Source organism: Myotis yumanensis, unplaced genomic scaffold (genome assembly GCF_028538775.1).
Source record: "Myotis yumanensis isolate MYYU_CA2020_CCGP unplaced genomic scaffold, mMyoYum1.0.hap1 SCAF_16, whole genome shotgun sequence".
Classification (NCBI taxonomy): Eukaryota; Metazoa; Chordata; class Mammalia; order Chiroptera; family Vespertilionidae; genus Myotis; species Myotis yumanensis.
The window spans coordinates 39,385,549-39,399,769 of NW_027223767.1; the positions used below are offsets into that span (position 1 = coordinate 39,385,549).

The 14,221-nt window shown below is 43.5% G+C and overlaps 1 protein-coding gene across 1 annotated transcript in view; it reads right to left on the minus strand.

Moving 5' to 3' along the window:
* The window catches only part of EFTUD2 (elongation factor Tu GTP binding domain containing 2), a 38,943-nt gene that overhangs the window by 11,189 nt on the left and 13,533 nt on the right, over window positions 1-14,221 (minus strand). The window contains exons 8-13 of the mRNA XM_070395485.1: window positions 13,037-13,127; window positions 12,169-12,251; window positions 10,024-10,190; window positions 5,056-5,180; window positions 990-1,053; window positions 544-634 (exon numbers count right to left, since the gene is read on the minus strand). Of these exons, the coding sequence (XP_070251586.1) occupies window positions 544-634; window positions 990-1,053; window positions 5,056-5,180; window positions 10,024-10,190; window positions 12,169-12,251; window positions 13,037-13,127 (621 nt within the window). The remainder of the gene's footprint in view (window positions 1-543; window positions 635-989; window positions 1,054-5,055; window positions 5,181-10,023; window positions 10,191-12,168; window positions 12,252-13,036; window positions 13,128-14,221) is intronic.

Here is a 14,221-nt window from a genome sequence, read left to right on the forward strand (position 1 = left end):
GTCTTAGGCGACCCCTGTGAAAGGGTCGTTCGACCACCAAAGGGGTCGCGACCCACAGGTTGAGAACCGCTGTTCTAATGGCTGCAAAATACTTCCTTTCATGGGCTGTACCAGAATTCATTTAATCAGATTATCACTGAAGAACACTTAACTGATTTCCAGGTTTTAAATTTTTTTCTTACTGTTATAAATAATGCCATAACAAATAAATATATATAAAAACTGGAGGACTTTCACAATTATATCTGTAAGTTAAACCTCCGTAACTGAAATTATAAGTTCTCAAGCGTGATGTTCTTTTAAATAGTCAAAATCTTTGCACAAATCTGTTTAAGTTGTGCCTTTTCTTTCTTTCGTACATTCCCCTTCACTCTAAATTCAACAGCACTTAGAGGACTATAGTGTTCCAGATCCAGAAGACTGGTGACCAACCATCTTCAGACTTAGTAATACAAAACTGAGCAGGTCGAGGGGCAGGAAGGAGTCCAAGTTCACCCTGTGCTTAGAGGGGCAGACCTAACCCAGGTGGCCCGACACCCTTACCTGAGCGAGGATCTTATACAGGGGCTCCAAGATAAACTCCACGAAGCTCCTTTGTGAGCTGCTGGTTGGGGCCTTTTTGGTGAACTTTCGTCTAAAGATAAAACAAGAATTATGGGTGATCCAGGAAGAAGACGACAGTGTCACTGACCTCCAGGGTGTATTTCCCAAGTTCTGAGCAGGGCCAAGGGGAAGAAATGTGTGTGTGAGAGCAGAACATTTCCAGGCTCCTGACAGGGCATATGGCTATGACTCTCATGAGTGCCTGCACTGAGCGGAAACAACCCCTCACCTTGTCAGAGCTCATGAAACCAGCTCTCTTAGAGGAGGAAACATGGTAGCTCACGTCTAAGAAAAAAGTAGGTTTTAATCTTCAGAACTCTTCCTGTCTGTCCTCACTCCTGGGAAAATGGATAACCCTCTAGTGTCACTTCCCACAGCCTACTTACGTCTTAGGGTTGAAGTAGATGTCACCCCAAAGTCTTTTAGCAAATTCCTGGTAGTTAATGTCACCTGTAAGAGAGCCATACAATTACAATCTACTTAGCAAAGCAAACTATGATTCAGAATTTTCTTTCCGGTGCCACAGGCGGTTTGTAGCTGAGGAATTCTAGCACCTTTCTTTCCAAGGCCCAGACATTTCCTTCTACCCAGGCGGGCAGACAAGGACACAGAGACACAAAGGACAAGGCTGGCCCCACGTTGACAAGACAAGGCTATGCTGGAGCCAAAACGAGCACCCAGGTGGCATCCGTCTCCAGCAGGCATAGGACTCGGCTGCAGACAAGGGTAGTTTTTATTCCTCCTTTGATGGAACAGGCTCAACTGCCTCTATGTTATCCTCTGTCTGCACCTACACACCCTCGCTTCCACAAGTGGAGCCCAGCGGGCCCCGCACTCTTTCCCGATCCACTGGAGCTCTCTTCTGCTGCCAGTGTGGGCAACCTCCCCGCTGCAGTGTCACACTATGGCTCTGACCAGCCCCAAGCCTCCGGAAGGCAGGTACCTAGCCCTCTGGAAAGAAAACAACAAAGCCAACCTTTGTCTCATCTTTTTTTTTTTTTTTTTTTTAATATATTTTTATTGATTTCAGAGAGGAAGGGAGAGGGAGAGAAAGATAGAAACATCAATGATGAGAGAGAATCATTACTCGAGCCCACAACCCGGGCATGTGCCCTGACTGGGAATTGAACTGTGACCTCCTGGTTCATAGGTTAACGCTCAACCACGGAGCCACATCTTTGTCTCATTTTTTTTTTTTTTTTTTAAATATATTTTATTTATTTTTTACAGAGAGGAAGGGAGAGGGATAGAGAGTCAGAAACATCGATGAGAGAGAAACATCGATCAGCTGCCTCCTGCACATCTCCCACTGGGGAAGTGCCCGCAACCCAGGTACATGCCCTTGACCGGAATCGAACCTGGGACCCTTCAGTCCGCAGGCCGATGCTCTACCCACTGAGCCAAACCGGTTTCGGCTTCTCATCTTTTAACAATACTTTTAGTTTGACTGCAACTGCTAATCCTGGTCTGACTGAACCAAGCAACTGTGGCCTTGAAAATTCAAGATTTTCTGAGTCAAGAACTCCTATAACATTCAAATAGGTCACTGATATCACCAACTACCTCGTGGATATTTCTACCCAGACACTGTTCTCTCTCACTTGAGATGGCATAAAAGGGATTCATCACCTTTTTCCCAAAGTCCCATTCCCCTTCAGACTTTCCTGTCTTTCAGCTACCACTGGCACTTCATCCAGGCTCAAACCGCTTTGTTAATTACCACATTATTAGTTACTGAAACTCTCCCTCCTCTGTGAACCACCCTGTCTTTTACACACTTCCATAACTGCACTCAACATATGTTGTATTATAATCACTGGACTGAGCTGCTTGAGTACTCACAGGAACTAGGCCTAGTGCCTAACGGAAGTTGAATAAAAGTTGAAATAATGAGCAAACATCTCTCTAATTAATATCCTCCCTCTCAGTCTCACAGATAACAGTAACCCAATACTTACAATCCTGTGCCTGAATATTGACCAGAGATGTTTAAACAGGTGTCCCTTCTTGCATCCTTTCCTGTGTCTGGCCTATCTTCCATCAACTTTGCACACATTACCCCACCCCAATCTTTGATACTGAATAGCTCCTAACTGCCTACAGGTAAAGTCTAAATTCCTTAACTTTACATTCCAAACCCTCTTCAATGTGGTCCCAGCCTACCTGCCAGCAGTTTTACTCAAACTCTTCTCCTGGGTGAAAGTGTCCAGTTACTCAATGGCCCAGGCCTTGGGCTACCACCACCTGCCTTTGCACTCCTTTCCCAACCCTGTAAGTCTGGAATTCCTGGCTTCCTACTGTCCACTTGTTTAAGCCCCATGTCCTTGAAGCCTTCCTGACCCCTAGGTCATTGGAGCTGATTCCCGCTTCTGAATTCCCTACCGCAGCTACCTGGAACTCAGCCCACACCACCTTACAACTGCCATCCAGTACCCACAGGATGAAGTTCCTAGAAGCCAAAGATTATTCATCATGCTTTGTTGTATTCCTAGCAGGAGGACGTGGTATCAACTTTGGCAGGATGGGGCGATAGACAGAAAAAGTACCAAAGTAAAGTCTAGTTCTAACTCCATCAATAACTTCCGGGCATAGTTTTCCCACATGTAAATGAAGGGGAAAAACTCAATGATCTCTGATATTCCTGCCAGGGCTGACTTTCTAAAAGTCTACACATGGCTTTTCATGATAACAATGTGGAGCACAGAGATGGCTCCTTCATAATAGTGGCCTCTAAGGATGAGTAATCAGTTCTCCTGAGGCTCTCCATTTTCAATCAGAAATTGAATCACTTATACATTATAATTATAGAAAAGGTCTTGGATTTTGCTTTACATGCTGATACAAAAACATCCAGAAACATAAACTGGAATCCTGTTCACTTATTGTCCATTTATCCTTTTTTGTTTTTAAAGAATCATCTGGAAACAACAAAAATGTATGTCTAAGGATGTGAAAATTGTTAAGTTATAGTACATCCATACAGTGGGCCAATGAGCAGTTACATAAAATAATTTTTAGAAATAAACTTTAATAAATTGTTATGATCTAATGCTGTGTGAATATTTATCCTGTGTTAGTGTATGTAAAATATGACCTCATTTACCTAAGACACTAAACAGAGAAAAAAGGAACTTTAACAAAATGTTTATAATGATTATGAAAATGAGGCTATTGGTGAATTTTGCTTTCTTGACTAGATTTTACTGTATTTTCCACTTTTCTGCAATGAAAATGTGGTAAATATGTATGCATATATTCAAAAGAAAGAAAGACCAAGTTTTATTTACCCATTTTTTTTCACATGAGCAAGTGTATGCACGCTGAGTGTGATGCAGGACAGCTGACTGGTGGGAACAGAAACCCTGGCGCTCCAGCGCCTGCCAGCTGTGAGACCTCTAACAGAGCCTGTCTCCTCAGCTCTAAGAACAGGATGACAGCCTGGCCGCGGGGCCCAGTTGGTTGGAGTGTCGTCCCACGCACCAAAAGATCGCGGGTTTGATTGCCAGTCAAGGTACATACCTAGGTGGTAGGTTCTACCCACAGTTGGAGCGCGTATGGGAGGCAACCGATTGATGTTTCTCTCTCACATCGATGTTTCTCTACTTTCCTCTCTCTCTAAAAAAATCAATGGATACATATTCTCAGGTGAGGATTAAAAATAAAATAAAAACATGCCGAAACCGGTTTGGCTCAGTGGATAGAGCGTCGGCCTGCGGACTCAAGGGTCCCAGGTTCGATTCCGGTCAAGGGCATGTACCTGGGTTGCGGGCACATCCCCAGTAGGAGACGTGCAGGAGGCAGCTGATCGATGTTTCTAACTCTCTATCTCTCTCCTTTCCTCTCTGTAAAAAATCAATAAAACATATTAAAAAAAAAACAAAAAAACAACAAAAAAAAACAGGGTGATATGACCCTTCTAATGAAGCACAGAATTTGACACACGACACAGGACATGGTGTCTACTGGAATCTGAAGGAGGCACAGAGGAGTGCAGGAGCCTTGAGATGGGAAGCTGGTCGAGGCTCCACGAACCTATAAAATCATTCAACTGGGCATCGCAGCAGAGAATCACCTGCACTGACTACATATCATGAGTTCTTAAGTGGGTCTACAAATTTTCTACCTGCCTAGACATGGCTGGAAAGCCAGCTAGAACACTACTAATGAGGGAGGCTTCATCTTTGAGGAAGAGATCTGAAGGGGCTTTGTGAGCGTAGATAATTCCTCTAGGAGAGAATCTTATTCCTAAACGAGCTCTTTCTTCATTCTTCCTAGTTACCTTTCTTGTTCTAGTGTTTGGAAACCACTGAGCCTAAAGGAAGAGTCTAGGGGCCAAAAAAAGCCCGAAATGTGAGACTAACAGTTGATTGAAGCCAATTTCTAAACCATTCAGCAGGAAAGACACACAGGACTCTGGGGAAACAGGCGAGACAGACTGCCAGCCAGACTTACCGAACGTGTCAGCATAGATCTTGGCAAAGGAGCCCAGAGTGAAGCAGATGCTGTACTGGGAGCTGGAGAAGCAGACGTTGCCCAGGAGTGGGGACAGGATCAGGTTCTCGTCAGTGGAATACATGCTGAAACAGAGACGGTCATGAGTGCAGAGCCAGGCTGACACACACCAAGGGCAGAGGGCAGAGGCTCAGTATCACAGCCTCTCCAGCCCTTGCCCTCCAATGGGCTTACATAATACAGTCAGCTTTGCCAACTGCCGGGTCCAAGAAAGTGACATGATGAAGTTGTCCGCTAACTCACAGTAACAAGCGGACTTCCCAGAGCTGGGAACACTCTGCGTGATCTTGGAGAAGTTAACTGCACCCACAGACAGGGAAAACTTGGAGGATAGAGACAAAGGTCTTAGAACACAGGAAATGAGTCTAATGCGATCGGAGAGAAGTACATTCTGGAGAAATCTCAATCTTACAAACACAAATAGACATACACCAGTATAAATGAATGAATGCACGAGTAAAAGAAAAAGTAACTTTGCTCCCCATTCCCACCACCTAAAGATCTTTCTTCTGTTTTGTTTGGCTTGTTTTATTTTCATTTTATTTTTTTAAAATATATTTTTATTGATTTCAGAGAGGAAAGGAGAGGGAGAGAGAAAAACATCAATGATGAGAGAGAATCATTGATTGGCTGCCTCCTACACACCCCTTTCTGGAGATCAAGCCCACAACCCGGGCATGTACCCTTGACGGAATTGAACCCGGGACCCTTCAGTCTGCAGGCTGATGCTCTATCCACTGCAGGCTTGTTTGGCTTGTTTTAAAATTTGTGTTAAAACTTTGTGCCGGGCATGTACCTGGGTTGCGGGCACATCCCCGGTGGGAGATGTGCAGGAGGCAGCTGATCGATGTTTCTCTCTCATCGATGTTTCTAACTCTCTATCTCTCTCCCTTCCTCTCTGTAAAAAACCAATAAAATATATTTAAAAACAAAACAAAAAAAACTTTGTGTCTTATATGCATAACTCATTGACACAAACAATAGAGTGCTTAAGTCCTGGGGGGGGGGGGGGGCGGGGGGGAATGACAAGTGGGGGTCAATGGGGGAAAAAGGGAACATATGTAATAATTTCAACAATAAATTATTTTAAAAAACTGTGTCTTAAAAGTCATACAGAAGCAACAGCATCACAAGTCCACTAATATTTATAACAAAATTAGTTTTACAGGGATTAAATCCACAACCCTAGCCTTACTACACAATGTTTTATGGAGTTTCTTAATTTAGAAATAAAAGTATTGGATTATAAAGAGCAGTCCCCTACTTCACTCCCAAGTTATGCTCCCCAGAGGCAACTGCTTTCAATTCTTTCAAAGCTGCTTTTAGAGCATTTATCCCCATATTCCTAAATAATATGTTTACCATGGCTATTTCTTGTTTAGAGGCTGAAACATGATTTCGTGACTTCCTATTTTGGCTGATCGGGATTTAGTCCTTTCCCACCCCATCTCCCTTTCTGAAGAGGTTTATCATTCCATATTTGGGATTCCTGGTATTATTTTATTTTTATTTTTTTTAAATATATTTTTATTGATTTTTTACAGAGAGGAAGGGAGAGAAATAGAGAGTTAGAAACATCGATGAGAGAGAAACATCGATCAGCTGCCTCCTGCACAGCTCCCACTGGGGATGTGCCCGCAACCCAAGTACATGCCCTTGACCGGAATCGAACCCGGGACCCTTCAGTCCGCAGGCCGACGCTCTATCCACTGAGCCAAACCGGTTTTGGCTCCTGGTATTATTTTAGGCTCTAGTCCAGGGGTCCTCAAACTACGGCCCACGCGCCACATGCAAATACAAATATTGTATTTGTTCCCGTTTTGCTTTTTTACTTCAAAATAAGATATGTGCAGTGTGCACAGGAATTTGTTCATAGTCTTTTTTTAAAAACTATAGTCCGGCCCTCCAACGGTCTGAGGGACAGTGAACTGGCCCCCTGTTAAAAAGTTTGAGGACCCCTGCTCTAGTCATTCTCAGCCCTTCCAGAGACAGGGAGGAGGTATCCCTGGTAGTAATCAGTGCTGCAACCAGAGAAGCTCCTGCACGTCAATCTGTCTCTGGCCATGTAGGTAGTGCCCGCAATCCTCAGCTGGAGAGGTGTCCTCTCAGTAGGACAGTCTGTTCCTGGGCCCTTTGAGGGGCCTCAAGAAGTCATCCAGTACATTCTGCAGCCTACAGATAACTGTCTTTAATTCACCTTTAACCTATTCTTCAAAGCCACCTTGATACTGTGTTCTAAGTCTTCCAACCATCAGTCATACTTATTAATGTAAGCCCTTGTACACCTATCTCATAAAGCAGCTATATCCAGAAACAACAGCCAACAGTCCCCTCATTTACTGAGTGCTAATAAGGTAAGAGCAGCTAGCATTATTCACTGATCAGTTACTGCTAAGCACTGTGCCCAGCGTGTTACATCAGATGCCAACTTAATTTCTTATAACAAATCATAAGGCAAATATTATTATTATCCCCTTTTACAGAAGCAGAAACTGAGGCTCTAAAAGCTTAAGTAATTTGCCCAACTTTACATGCCTGGTATGAGGTGAAGATGAGACTGTTTCTAGAGCTCAAGGAACTGACCACAATACTAAACTGAAGATGTGTGAAGATGCGTGCACAAGTGGTTAAGGCAGAAAGTGAAGGAAGCCAGGCTGTGGAGTCAGTTCCTGTAGAGCAGCGTTCTCAACCTGTGGGTCGTGACCCCTTTGGGGGTCGAACGACCCTTTCACAGGGGTCACCTAAGGCCATCAGAAAACACATATATTATTACATATTGTTTTTGTGATTAATCACTATGCTTTAATTATGTTCAATCTGTAACAATGAAATTGGGGGTCACCACAACATGAGGAACTGTATTAAAGGGTCGCGGCATTAGGAAGGTTGAGAACCACTGCTGTAGAGCCATGCAGTGAGCTTCTAGCCCCATCCAATAAGCTCATCAACACACACCAAGAAATCCAAGTTGCTTCCAGAGTTCAAGGTTAAAATTCAGAAAAACCAGAGTCCCTGAAAATGACTGGAAGATGGCGGCGTAGGTAAACACCTGAGACCGCTGCCGCAAACAACCATTTCAAAAATACAACTAAAAGACGGAACGGACATCACCCAGAACCACAGGAAAGCTGGCTGAAGAGAGACTCTACAACTAGAAGGAAAGAGAACAGCAAACCGAGGCTCAGAGGCGGCGCAGTGTGGAAAATACAAAGGTACCGAGGTGCGCGCGCAAAGCGGGCTGGTGGCTGAGGGCGCAGTTGTCGTTTTCGGTCGGGAGCGAGTCTCAGACTCTGGGCTCCAGATCCGGGCGAGTCTCTAGGGACCCAGACTCAAACGGGAGAAGCGGGATTATCCGGCATCAGTTGGAACCTGAGGGCAGCTTTCTCTCCGAGGTTTGCAGCGGCTGCCGGGGTTCTGAGAAGCAGAGCCTCTGGGAACGGGACTGAGAGTGGCCATGACTGCTCCCTCCGCCCGCCCTGTGGATCCCGCCCCGCCCAAAGCCTGCGCACAGCCATTTGCCGATCGCCTCAGGCAAAGGCTGGATTAGCGCCTCCCCAGAGGGCAGACGTTTTCCACACAGCTGTTTCCTGCAGCCAGTCGGCCTGGTGGTCAAATCCCTCTAGTGTTAACTACAACAATTAAGGCTTGGCTAGAACAAGACTGCGCACAAAGACCACAAGGGGGTGCACCAAGAAAGCATAAAAGATGTGGAGACAAAAAAACATGACAGAAATGGAGGATATGGAGCTAAGAATCGCAATTTTGAGGGCTTGCCATAAATTTGTGCAGAGCCTCACGAAAACTAATGAGACCCTCGATGCTACGATAAAGAAATTAGAAAGTAAGCATACACGGACTGAAATAAAGAATATTATACCCAATAGCAGACCAGAGGAGCACAAGAATCAAACCAAAGATTTGACAAAAAACACCCAACTGGAAAAGCAAAATGAAAAAAGAATCCGAAAGTGTGAAGATAGTATAAGGAGCCTCTGGGACAGTTTCAAGCGTACCAACATCAGAATAATAGGGGTGCCAGAAGATGAAAGACAGCAAGATATTGAAAACCTATTTCAAGAAATAATGGCAGAAAACTTCCCCCACCTGGAGGGAGAAATGGACTTACAGGTCCAAGAAGCGCAGAGAACCCCAAACAAAAGGAATCCAAAGAGGACCACACCAAGACACATCATCATTAAAATGCCAAGAGCAAAAGACAAAGAGAGAATCTTAAAAGCAGCAAGAGAAAGAGGCTCAATTGCCTACAAGGGAATACCCATGCGACTGTCAGCTGATTTCTCAACAGAAACTTTGCAGGCCAGAAGGGAATGGCAAGAAATATTCAAAGTGCTGAATACCAAGAACCTACAACCAAGATTACTTTATCCAGCAAAGCTATCATTCAGAACTGAAGGTCAGATGAGGAGCTTCACAGACAGGGAAAAGCTGAGGGAGTTCATCACCACTAAACCAGTATTATACGAAATACTGAAAGGTATCCTTTAAGAGGAGGAAGGGGAAAAGGGTAAAGATGCAAATTGTGAACAACAAACATGCATCTATCAACAAGTGAATCTAAGAATCAAGTGAATAAATAATCTGATGTACAGAATGAACTGGTGATTATAATGAATCAGGGACATAGAAAGGGAATGGACTGACTATTTTTGGGGGGGGTAAGGGGAATGGGAGATTCGGGAAGAGACTGGACAAAAATCGTGCACCTATGGATGAGGACAGTGGGTGGGGAGTGAGGGCGGAGGGTGGGGCGGGAACTGGAAGGAGGGGAGTTGTGGGGGGGGGGAAGAGGAACAAATGTAATCTGAACAATAAAAATTTAATTAAAAAAAAAAAAAAAAAAAAAAAAAAAAACCAGAGTCCCTGAGGACACTGCCAAGGTCCCTATACCTTATCAATCCATTGACCTCATCCACAATGTGGCGCAGCTTGTAATACGCGTCCGTGGGCGGCAGCTTCAGCTCCAGGATGAGCCGGTCGATCTTGTTGATGCACACGGTGACCGCCAGCCTCTCCTGCACCGCATGCTTGATCAGCCGCTCTGTGTTCAGCATCACCTGGGAGACACAGGCGGTCAGAGCCAAGAGGGCAGGAAAGTCCAGAGCAAAGTCAAAGAGGGCACTATTTTACAACAGGAAGCACGAGGAAAAGAGGGGGCCTAGACTGCTGGGTGCAATCAGATGGCATCTTGCCCGAAGGCAGATTCACGAATAAATACACTGGTGATGTTGGGAGCCAGGTTTCTCAGTGCTGGAGAAGGAACAGGAGAATTAGAAAGAACCCATGGTGCTAAAATGGAAGTGCAGGCATTAAGATAAACTAATACTTTCTTTCATTTTTGCTGTGTCAATGATTTTCTAATATATGAGTAAAAATAGTTACAGATATGTATGATGTATATTATTTGTGTTCAGTGAAAGGACCAAGAAGCAATGTACCCCAGTAGCGAGGAACATGTCCTGATGTTTCTAAATACCAATCCCCACTATAAAGAGTCAGAGTTCCTTAGAGAAATGGCTGACTCAAGGACTGGGGCAGGGAAAGTACAAGATGATTCTAGAACATCTTTTTGTGCCTAAAAGGAAGGAAGTACTTTTTTAAAAAAAGGATGGGACAGGTCAAAAGGATAAAGAAGTCTGCCTGAAGGAGCTCTCACTAGCCAAATCTGGAATAACTAGAGTATCAAAACATATAAGGATAGCAATGGATTATAACCCACAGAGTAAAATAAAAATCCATGTATCCACACTGATAATAAATGAGCAAATCGGAGAGAAGAGAAAGCTCTTCCTTCAGCAGAATTCCAACCAATAAATACAGAAGGAATAATACGAGTTAGACAATCACCACCTGCAACTATTATAAAAACAAGTTAAGAATGATGAATAAATGATAAAAACTGTAGCAAAAGAATGTATACCAGACTCAAGGTATCCCTCCACAAATTATGTATTACAAAGGGGAAAATTGTAATTTTACACTGAGGAAAGCTGATAGATCTGCCTTAATCAAGTGATCAAAGTTAACATCACCAATTCGATAAGGTGTCATCATGGGCCTCCTGATGGGATGGACTAAAAGAACACGACTATACGTAGGTAGTATTCCTGCCAAAAGTCACCTGAACATCATCACGAGGAAACTGCAGACACACCCAAACAGACATTCTCCAAAATAAATGGTGTGCGCTCTTCATGTCAATTCATAAAAGACCAAGAAAGGTAACAGAAGAGTTCTAACCAATTAAAAGAAACTAAAGAGACATGAAGACTAAATGCTATGCAGCATGATAGGAAAAAAATTCTATAAAAGACATTATGAGACAATTAGTAAGACTAAGTTTTGTACAAAAAGATCTGTACAACAATTATGTATCAAGGTTAAAGTTCCTGATTTTGGTAGCTGTACTATGGTTATGTAAATGAATGTCTTTGTTCTTATGAAATACATTCTGAAATATTTTACTTTCAAATGGTTCAAGAGAAGAATACACACACGTGTGAGTATGTGTATACATGTACAGAAAGAATTACAAAGCAAATGAAGCTGAGTTCTTTGTACTTGCAACTTTTCAATAAATCTGAAAATTTTCCAAAACAAAATCAATTTAATAAAAGCAATTCTGGCTCCCTCTGCTGGCTATATCACTAATGACAACATGAATGAGGTTAGCCAATTTACCTATCTTTCAATTTAGAAATATAAAAGACACCCTGGGTCCTTTAACTCCAATTTCTCTTATGATTAAAAACATTCATTAATATTTAAAATTCATTTATATGAATATACTCACCTCCCTTCCTTTTATTTACATTTGTCATTGTATCTTTTTTCTGAATAGCAATGGGTCCTTATCATTCATTTTAAACTTCTCTGGACTGAGAACTAATTTTGAACTTCATTTATTTCCTTAGTTTTAGAGCAAATAAGAGCCTCAATTCCACAGACTCTCATGTTCTCTGGTTCCCAGCTTGCTCAGTGCTCTGGGCATTGTGGGTGGGGCAGACCTAACAGGGAGTAGGGGTCCAGACTCACGCCCTCGGCAGCATCGATGAAAAGCACCACTCCATCCGAGATGCGCAGGCCAGCCGTGACCTCATCAGAAAAATTCACATGTCCTGTAAAGCAAATACAACTAAGTCACTAAGTTGCCACTTGTGTGGTGGCAGGATGAGGCACAATAACTGGTAGGTAGTCTGAGGGGTACTGCAAACTCCCAGTTTCCCTTTCCCTTCTCCCCACAGCAATCTGTGGTGAATAAAATTCCACCATTAGAGTCACATCCTTGGATTAAACTTCTATACAGAGGTCCCCAAACAAAAAGAAGAAAGTGTCTTAGCTAGGAGGGCATTACATATTCACATTCACATTAGTCTACTCAGCAGTAAGCAGAGTTCTGTGGAACAGAAGACAATTTGGCGGCAGGAGAAAGGCAAAGGAGGGCCAGGAGCAAGGGAGATAGTACCTGGCCAGATGCTGGTGGGGGGCAGGGCTGACAGGTATGAGGGCATTGGGCAAGGAAGACCAACCTGTTAAAATTCAAATTTTCCTGTTTAAAATTCTGCCCCACTTGGTCTTCTCCAAAAGAGGAAGAACCAGACACGGGGCAAGGCACCCTGCTCCCACGGTAACCTGCGTGCCCACCAGCAAGCAGTTGGTGTGCTGCTGCCATAATCTCCTTCAAAAGACTGAGCCTGCCCGAGGAGGAAACCATGTCTGACTCACCTTTGTTACCATAGCGTCTAGCATGGGGCCTGAGCAGGCTCCAGCGAATAAATGAATAAAATGTCCTAAAATTTAAATATTCTAGAGGAGAGTAAAGAGAGGAGCAAACGGAAAGTCTGGAGCACAGCACTTGCTAATTAACTCGTCAGAAGCAAAGAAGGGTCAAGGAATGTCCTACCTGGAGTGTCCATGATATTGAAGAGGTAAGATTTCCCTTTAGTATCTGGCAAAACCACTGTCACAGGAGTGCTTTTGATGCCAACACCTCTCTGAAAGCCACAAAAAGAGAGTGTTCAAGTCTTCTTCCTATACAAGAGGGGTTCACTCTGCTCCTGGGGTTTGCCGGTTGCTAGTAAATTACACAGGTTTATCTCTTTGTGGTAGGTATGATTTGTATCTAGCCATCCAACCAGAATGACCCTAAAGATGAAATATCTTAATGCTAAACAGCATTTGGGGAGGGGGGGTTGGTTCAAATACCAAAAAAGTAAAACAAGTTTTATCCTCCTCATACACTGGAAACAAAAATAACCAAGCATTAGGTAAGTAAAAAAACAAAAACCAAAAACAATCTGGGGGCATTTTAGGCTAAAAACATTTTTAAAAACTTTAACAGGGGCCCTAGCTGGTTTGGGTAAGTGGATAGAGCATTACCCTGCGGACTGATGGGTCCCAGGTTCAATTCCGGGCAAGGGAACATGCCTGGGTTGTGGCTTGATCCCCAATGCGGGGTGTGCAGGAGGCAGCCAATCAATGATTCTCTCTCATCATTGATGTTTCTCTCCCTCCCTCCCTCTCTGAGATCAACAAAAAATATATTAAAAACCTATAATAGGGAATAATTATTAAACTCTAGTCAAATAAACATATTAAGAAACAACAGTAGCGTCCTGCTGGTGTGGCTCAGTGGTTCAGCATCGACCCATGGACCAAAAGATTGCTGGTTTGATTCCTGGTTAGGGAATATGCCTGGGTACCAGGCTTGATCTCCGGTAAGGTTTAAAAAAAAAGAGAGAAGCTACTCCTAGAAAGGCATTGTCATATGGATGAAGTCATCTTACAGATTTTAAGCATAATTTTAAAAATCACGTCGGCTTCTGCATAACTTACAAACGTACACATCATCTCTTAGTATTTGCCCTATTAGACCACATTAAATCCAGTCAAGGACAGGAGGGTTCCTCCCTTTTATCCTACAGCTTGCCTAGCCAGCTCTCTTTCAAGTTAGAAATCCTGGGATGACTGGTAGGTAGAAGCTAGGAGATAAAGAGCTGGGAGTGAAAGAGGGGTTTGTGGTATGGACTACAGTGTTATCATAAAGACTCCCTATTCTCCCTACAAAACTATTGCTGGGTCTGGCGTG